The following is an 8,515-nucleotide window of genomic DNA, read 5'->3' on the forward strand; positions in this document are numbered from 1 at the left end:
ATAACTATAAGTGTAGTATGTAGCAGCTCTTCATCGACATGCTTCCTGACTAGATGTTCCGTGATTTTACTATATCATCCTAAATAATTATCATAAGTTATTTACGTATTAGAAAATTAATAATATTTAATAAAAAAGATAAAATAGACATAAAATGATAAATTAACTGTTGATGTTTTAAATTAACTTGACATTTTATAAGGCCCACTTAATTTTTTTTATATTGATTTTTCTATATCACTTTTAATTAGTTATTATGAGTCATTTAAGACATATCTGCTTCACAACTTCAATTATAACATTTGATTGACTCTCAAAATTATATCCGCGCCACTTGACTTGGAACAAAAGAAAGTACTATAAATCATAGTAATTAAAAATTTCAATTATTTTAAAAATATAATTGACTATTAATGTAACAAAAGTTTGAACAATGAGAGTAACATATATTATTTGAAAATAACATTCAAAAAGTATTATAAATTTCAATAGCTAACAGCTTAAAATATCTCAAAACATACTAAAAATTTGATTGGTTATCTAAATTCTATTTGTGTCACATAAATTAAGATTAAAAAAATAACATATATTGGGCCCGTGCTATATCGAATGTTATAATAGATATCAAAAGGCAGTCCGGTGCATTAAAGCTCTCGTTATGTGCAGAGTCCGGGGAAGGTCCGACCACAAGAGTCTATTGTACTAGTCTTACCTCGCATTTCTGCTAAAGGCCTTTACAAGTTTGAACCTGGTGATCACATGACAACAACTTTACCAGTTACTTTTACGTCCAAATTACACCTCTCTTACAAAGTGTCTTGATTCAATTACCTTTGGGAATGGGGTCGGCCGATCAACGATCATAAACGGTAGAGTTAAGGGGTTTTAGAGGATGTACACAGTGAACCTTCTGTGATCCTTACCTGCGGGTGGGGTTTGTGATTGTTGTTTTGTTCCTTTGTTGGTTTAGATGTGTGTCACCGCTTTGGGAATGTGAATAGTTGCCACTCATTTGTTTCCTTGTTAGCCTCAGTGGTTGAAGGGGTCTCTGGTTGTGTGTATGTCGGTTTAGAGTGGACACATTGCCTTGCTATGTGCCCAATTCAACCACAGGTAGTGCAAAGTATTCCATCGGCCTCATACACCACTTTCTAAATATGAGTCCTAATTTTAACTTTGGTTTTATCTAGAACTTCGATTGGTACTTGTATACATATTCTGGCATACCTCCCCCTTAATGCGGATGACGTGCACGTATCAATTTTGAGGAGTTGTCCCAATTTCCTTCCCACTTTTTCTAGTATGTGTCTATCATAAAATTCTGTGGGAAGTTGTGGGAGTCTTACCAGATTGTTGTACCCACTATTTTACTGAGCAAAAGCCTCCTGTTACAAACCATGGTCCCCACGGAGCACTTTTTGGGCATTCTCTAGTAGCTCAAATTTTGTTGGGTAGTAGTCGTTTCCCAAATCAATAAGCGTTAATGGCTCTATGTGTTTCCACGGTTCCTGCAATTTACCTTTTAAATACAGATGTGCGGATTTTTCCCAAATAATTTGAGGATAATTGAGTGTTTCCATAGCTGGTAGATGCGATGTTGCCTTCTTCTGTGAGTACGATGGCATCACTATCTCGGTCTGCCTCCATGGTAGTGGAAACTAGCTGGTAGGGGCAAGTTCTATTAAGGGAGGCCTCTTTGTTCAATAATGCCTCTTCGAAGGTGGTTGTCGTCTTCTCAATTGGGTCCTCCACCATGTTGATTGGCTAATTTGGGGGTTCTGGTGGGTAGGGTGGCACAAGGGGTGGTGGAGTAGCTGAGCACGGCCGTGGTAATTCCTCCATAATATGACTTTGTTATAGTATTACTGCTACAGCAGCATCAGCAACATGCGCTATTCAACACCTCGTACAATTATACTAAGTCAATACTTTTAGACCTAGTCATATACCGATAAGGACAGACTAATGCGCTAAAATTTCCGCTACGCACGAGGTCCAGAGAAGGATCGAACAACAAGAATTTATTTCCCACGCTCTTACCTCAAATTTCTGCAAGATGCTGTTTTCGTTACTTTAAACTGTAACTCCAATATCATAAGGGAACGATTTTCTCACAAAATATTTTCTTTGGAAAATCATTTTCTTCCTAACCAAAAACCACTATTGGATAAATTTTCACGACATTTTTCCTAAAAGGTTGCAAGCTGTTAGCAAGTTTCAAATTTGGTGCAAACTGCCGGATATAAGAATACTATAGCAAACCAATTAAACAACAGGGACAAATTAACGTTTGGTTGGGAAATTGTTATCCCGGATAACTTATCCCACCATGTATATGGGATAAGTTATCCCATCACTATGGGAAAAATGGTGGGATAAGTTATCCCACCATGGATTAATCCCTCCAACCAAACAAGGGATTTAAGTGAACTTTTATTTTATCCCGGAATAACTTATCCCTTGGATTACTTATACCTTACACCAAACAACCCCGTAACAAAAGTCAAAATCTATTAGTTCGAGCCCAATTTTACAATTCTGTAGAAGTGGCTAAGTTCGGGTAGCCACACCCTTAGTAAGTCTTAAAGATGGAACCAACAAGACGGCACACACACAAAAGAACTAAAGCATGATGCAAAATAAGGCTAAAAGCTGCACAAAGAACCCGGAATCAACTGCAGCATTGCTCCTGGTCTTCTAAATTTGGCTTCTCCCTACCATCTACAAGCAAAACACAGAATTAGGTTCAAGAAAAGAGACATTTTTGCAGTAGTGATTAATGAAGTGGAACAATTAATTCAAAATAAAAAGCTTTATGAAGCTCAACATGAAAAAATATGTTCACATTCCAAAAACAATGCAGAGTGATTGTTCATAGATCAGGAAGCTAAATGGCGGAATTACATAATTGGTTCAGATACAATGGTTAATATAATTGGCTTGTTTGACTTATATAAAAGTGGGAAAGCCAGAGACACAACTTTCACATGCAACTCCAAACAAAGTACTTTGGACTATAGAGGTACTTACAGAGATGAAGGATTTTGATCTAAATATTTCACTGGACCTTAAAGGACCTGCTGTTTTTTCTTCGCAATGCCTTCAAAAATCCCGTCAGGTCCAAAATTACAAGACAAGTTTAGATGATCAATTGGACCTGGTAGCTGGAATGAAACAGTAAATTCACCCAGTGGGCATAAGTTCTGAGTTTGCATCTTAAAGACCATATTCTTCCTGCGAACCTTACTCTCTCCGGTCACGCGCACCCCTCTTATGAGAATTCTCCCATTTGGTCCAACATCACAGCGAAAGACTTCTGTAACCACATGAACGGGAAGATCTCTTAATCATCAAGTCGATTCATATGGATGCAATTTGACATTCATATACAAAACATATGGTCGTCACATATATAGTGATTTTCAACTTGACGTAGTAAAATATAAAAAAAAAAAAAGTCTGATGTAAGACAGTAAAGAGTTATAAGAAGATATGGTGATTTTCAACTTAAGAAAATCTTACTCATACGTAGAACTTACGTTCATCCCTAGCAACACCGGGAAGTGAAACACGGAAGACATAAGCATCTTCAGATTCAGCTATATCAACTGAACCCATGAATGGCCCAACCTTTCCATACAAAGCCGATCCAGTAAGGGTAACCCCGCCGTTAGCATGATTTATAAGATTGTCCCACTCCTCTTTGGCTGGACAAGCAGAAAAAAAAACCACTGCAGGCTGACCCCCACCATGCCGCTGAGAGTTGCTACGCTTGGACGGCAAAGTTATAGCTTCAACTGAGACTGAACCAGCATTGATATCTGGTGTCGATGAATACCAGCTGATGGGGGCCACATTAAGCGGTTGAGGATGCAGAGGACTTGAACTATTAGCTTCACCAGAATTCAGCACAGAAGACTGAGATGCTCTGCAATGCACGAGCAAAATACAACATTAGTTTCCATTATGATAATCTCTAGTATTAAGAAATACCTAACTTGACTCCGTAGGACCTAAAACCAATGTAAGAAGTGCTTCATTGGAGTAAGCAAGTACAGTTCATATGATGCACAAGTAGGAAATGATTTCTTTACGAATTAAGAAGGTTTTATTTCCAACTTGTGCATCTTATGATTTCTCAAAAGCAAAGGAAAGTCACAAAAGTTTGAACAATGGATGATCCTCAAGGTTGGTGACTAAATCATGTTTAGCACTAGACATTAAATCATCCACAAGATGCTGAGAGACTAGCCGCGTTGGCTAAAGCTTAACTAAATCAGCAGAATGATGGCCAGTGGGCACGTCATCCTAACCGTGATGATGATAATTTGGGGGATGATGACTTGTTAGATCCTTCTAATTGAAGGCGTGCAAAGAATGTAGCTGCATCAGGGAACAGAAATGTGAACAAAAATCGTCCTTTTAGGGCAAGAACTGATCGTCAAGCTGTTCAATTTGATCTTAATGATGATAAAGATGAAATGGACGGAGCTGGTGCCACTGGAGCCATTATTCCTCCACTTATAGCACCATGAGCAAAGTTCAATATTACCAGTACAATGATCCCACTCCTTCATCTGAAGGGGTTGTTTGGTGGACTCCCAGGAGATGATCCCAATATGCATTAAGTGAATTTTGTCACTATTTGCAAGTCCTTTGGTAGCCCTGGAGTGGGACAGAATGCCATCCACCTGTGTTTATTTACGTTGTCTTTATTTAGAGAGGCAACATTGTGGCTTAATAAGCTGACGCCCGATTCGATAACCAACTGGAGGCAACTGAAAGAGGTTTTCAAAGAAAGGTTCTTTCCGCCTTCCAAAAGGGTACAATTGAGGGATGAGATCAATAAATTTAGGCAGCGCCCAACCGAAACCCTTCATGAGACATGGGAAAGATTAAAAAAAAAATCTAACGTAGTGTCCGAACCATACTATGACAGATATTCATCTGATGGAGACCCTTTACCGGGCTTTGAACTCTATTACGAAGCCAGTTGTTGGTAATGCTGCAGGGGGATCATTTGTGGATCTCACTTTTCAGGAGGCCTCGGAGACACTAGCCATCTAGGACACTCCCTATTTTCTCATTTAAAGTGTAGTCAAGACATAAATGGACATTAAAAACAGAAACCAACTTGATCATATTAGCAAATGAGACATAGCATGATTATGCAACCCTAGTTGTTTTTCTCTTTTAGTGCTCTTTGATGATGAACTTAAGATGTTAGTAGGGTTGTAATGTAATTAGGAGCTATATATTTCATAGGGTTAAGTTTAGGGACGTGTAAGGAGTGTTAAAAGACTTAATTACCCTCAAAATAACTCAAAACGGAGTGTTTAAGTCACTTGAAACCATAAGATATGCGACGCATATGATATCGCATATTTTTACATAGGCGTCGCATATGATATCGCCTAAATTTATATAGGCGCCGCATATGATATTGCCTATATCTACATAGGCGCCGCATATGCTATCGCCAATATTTACATAGGCGCCGCATATGCTATTGCATATGCTTTCCAGTGGCCATGTGCGATTGGTTAGGCGACGCACTCTACTTCGCAAAGTCATAACTCCTAGCTCGGTGTCGGATTTTGATGAAATTGGTATCGTTATAATTTAGTGGGTAGAAATATGCAGAAATACCACATTAACATCGAGTTATACTCGCTTAAATATGACCCTTACTAAATCGAATACTAAAACTTGATGGATTCAAAAACTCTTAGCTTGTATTACCTTAAGTGACTCATATGAACATGCTTAACACATCATAAGATATCTTATCGATAGGATACTCATTGTAAGTCATGTACTCAAGTATGAATCACAATATAGGAAATTTAATATATAGGAAAAATGGTTTGTCTCCTAGCTTAGAAACATGCGGGGTATTACAATATCTCCCCCTTGGGAACATTCATCCTCGAATGGAAATTAACTGAGGCGGGAGAGATGATAAGATGAAGTACATATAAGACATACACTACTGAAACATGGGTTCATGACTGACATGACTGAAAGCTGAGCACAACATACTGAACATGCATATCTGATGCATGGGAAGCTGATTCATGAATATAAGACTGAGGATTCTAATAAAGTGAGTTTTCTCAAAATGAGAATGCATATCTGATGCACAACTGAAAGGCTGAATCTATGCATAACTGATGCATGATTACATGACTAACATGATATGTAAAGTATGAGTGAAGATACTGATAAATAGTATTTTCTCTACTGAACACGTATATCTAATGCCTGAATATCTAACTGAGCTGACTCTTGAAAGCTTGATAGATTATGCCAAGGCACTTGATAGCTAATTTATAACGGAAACATGAAAGCATCAAGAAAAGGTGGGGTATCTCCCCCTTGGGACACTATGTCCCTCTAGGAATGTTTACCTTGCTGAGATACTGGGGTGATGCACAGGGCATCTACGAACTAGATTATAACTAAACATTGGAGAGCTGAGACTAATGCATAATGCATAAACTGAACTAGACCTACTAATGTTACTGACTAACTCATGTGGAAACATAAGCTCAAATGAGCGCAAGATATCTAACAATGCATACAATGATCATGAAAAACTTGTAACGTACCCAAATCTAGGTTGGAGAAACTTTATGGATCATGGTGATTCTGGAGTGAATAGAGTCGATTCTGATGCTGACCACTATTGGTGCTGGGATTTGCGGCCTGCTCACGTGAATCTCTACCTTTCTGAGCTAACACTCTACACTCCCATATTCTGTGGCCTAGCTTACCGCACCCAAAACATACCTGACTATTAGCTCTGCATGTACCTAGATGATTCTTGCTATACTCCCCACAAAGAGGATAAGTACACTCACTTCCAACACTACTCTGCACTTTGGAGCCTGGTGCCCCACCATGACTAACATCTCCAAAGTTAGTGTGGGCACACTAGCTGAAGATGGAACAAGGGATGAATTTTTTTGACTATGGTGAGAACAATTACCACCCTGTGACCCAGCCAGAGAAAAGCTGTAACAACCTGTTCTGAATCACTTATTAGATCTCTCCCTCTCCTTAGACTTATCTGCCTCTATCTGCTGAGCATGTATCATTAACCTAGCAAGGTCCATGTCCCTATTGAGCATAGCTGTTCTACACCCTTTCAATACTAACATGGACACTCCAGTCACAAACTTACTCATACTCTCTCTGGGGTCATCTATTAAGTCAGGAGCATACTTAGCTAAATGGTTGAACTTAAGACAATACTCCTTCATTGTCATGGAGCCTTGTCTCAGGTTCATAAACTCTTCTCCTTAGCTTCTCTCATCTCTAACGGGAAAAACTTATCTAAGAAGGCATCCTAAAATATCTGCCAAGTCATGGGAGTTGCATCTTCCCTTCTACTCTTCTTCCACAACACTACCCAATCATGAGCAATATCTTTTAGCCTATAGGACACTAATTCTACACTCTTCTCCTTTGACACATGCATGATTTGGGTGATCTTCTTTACCTCTTCTAGATACAGCTGTGGGTCCTCACCTGTTACTGACCCAAAGAATTATAAAGGGTTCATTCTCATAAAATTTTTGATTCTGGCTGCAGCTGAATCCCCATCTTGCTAGGGTGGGCTATAGTCTGTCGGTTGCCCTGAACACTAGTGGTCACAACCTAGGCTAGCGCCTGAAAAGTTGCTCAAAATTCTGCATGTGACACATTCTCCTTCAAAGGATCTGCGGGCTGCGGGGCTGACTGATTCCTTGTTCTCTTCTTAGGAGGCATGTTCTGCAAACAAAAGAGGAACAAGGATTAAACTAAGAGTTCAACTTGAGCTTTTGCTCACTTGCACGATATGAGTACTGGAAGAAGGGAAACTGTTCCTAAAACATCTTATAGCCTCCTGTGCATAAATGTAGTGCGCAATACACCCATGTACAAGAAACTACTAGATGCGGCTTTCAGACTTCCTAGGACTCTATTGAACCTTAGGCTCTGATACCAAGTTTGTAACGCCCAGATTTTCTGAACCGGAATGCTACACGGTGCTCATGACCTCGAAGGACTACAAGCTAACCCATGAATGATATCTGTACCTGTAACTGCATAATATACATATAAAATACAGAAACATGAACAAAGAGGGCGTAAGGTTCAATCATGAATAATAAAATATTTGAAATAAGGTGGTATCACAGTACCAAAACAAAATTAAAAATACTAAAGTCTAAATCTGAAAAATCTATAATCGTTTGAAAGCCTCTAAACTGTCTGAATAAGGAGTTGAAGGAACATGTCTCCAACTAACTCCCTAAACTAAAAATAAACTGAAATACTGGAATAATAAATATAACTTATGTCCTCAAAAGATGAGGACTCACTGCTTACTAAACTGCTACTGCTGATCTAGAATCTGCACCTCAGAACCTATGGTGTAACATCAAAAGAAAGCACCATAGCTCAAATGCATCAGTACAACTAAAGTACTGAGTATACGTGGGGGTAAGCTAAATGCATGGGGTTTATA

At 38.8% G+C, this 8,515-nt stretch overlaps 1 protein-coding gene across 1 annotated transcript; it reads right to left on the bottom strand.

Annotated features, from left to right (window-relative positions):
• Positions 1-2,494: 2,494 nt before the first annotated feature.
• LOC124895319 (alpha-crystallin domain-containing protein 22.3-like) lies at positions 2,495-4,577 on the bottom strand. Its single transcript, XM_047405756.1, has 5 exons — positions 4,553-4,577; positions 4,314-4,383; positions 3,540-3,928; positions 3,031-3,316; positions 2,495-2,721 (listed from the first exon to the last, which is right to left on the bottom strand). Exons 1-4 carry the CDS (start codon positions 4,575-4,577, stop codon positions 3,069-3,071), a joined length of 732 nt encoding a protein of 243 aa, XP_047261712.1. The 3' UTR covers positions 2,495-2,721; positions 3,031-3,068.
• Between the last annotated feature and the right edge of the window lie 3,938 nt (positions 4,578-8,515).

This window comes from Capsicum annuum, unplaced genomic scaffold (assembly GCF_002878395.1).
Source record: "Capsicum annuum cultivar UCD-10X-F1 unplaced genomic scaffold, UCD10Xv1.1 ctg81289, whole genome shotgun sequence".
NCBI lineage: Eukaryota > Viridiplantae > Streptophyta > Magnoliopsida > Solanales > Solanaceae > Capsicum > Capsicum annuum.

What these genes read in the sequence shown, in the direction of transcription:
- LOC124895319 (XM_047405756.1), bottom strand. Translation starts at nt 4,577, where the DNA reads ATGAAGGAGTGGGATCATTGTACTG. An exon ending in GGAGTGGGATCATTGTACTG is followed by an intron (nt 4,384 to 4,552) that starts GTAATATTGAAC and finishes TCCCTGATGCAG; the next exon opens with CTACATTCTTTGCACGCCTT. An exon ending in CCCAAATTATCATCATCACG is followed by an intron (nt 3,929 to 4,313) that starts GTTAGGATGACG and finishes CGTGCATTGCAG; the next exon opens with AGCATCTCAGTCTTCTGTGC.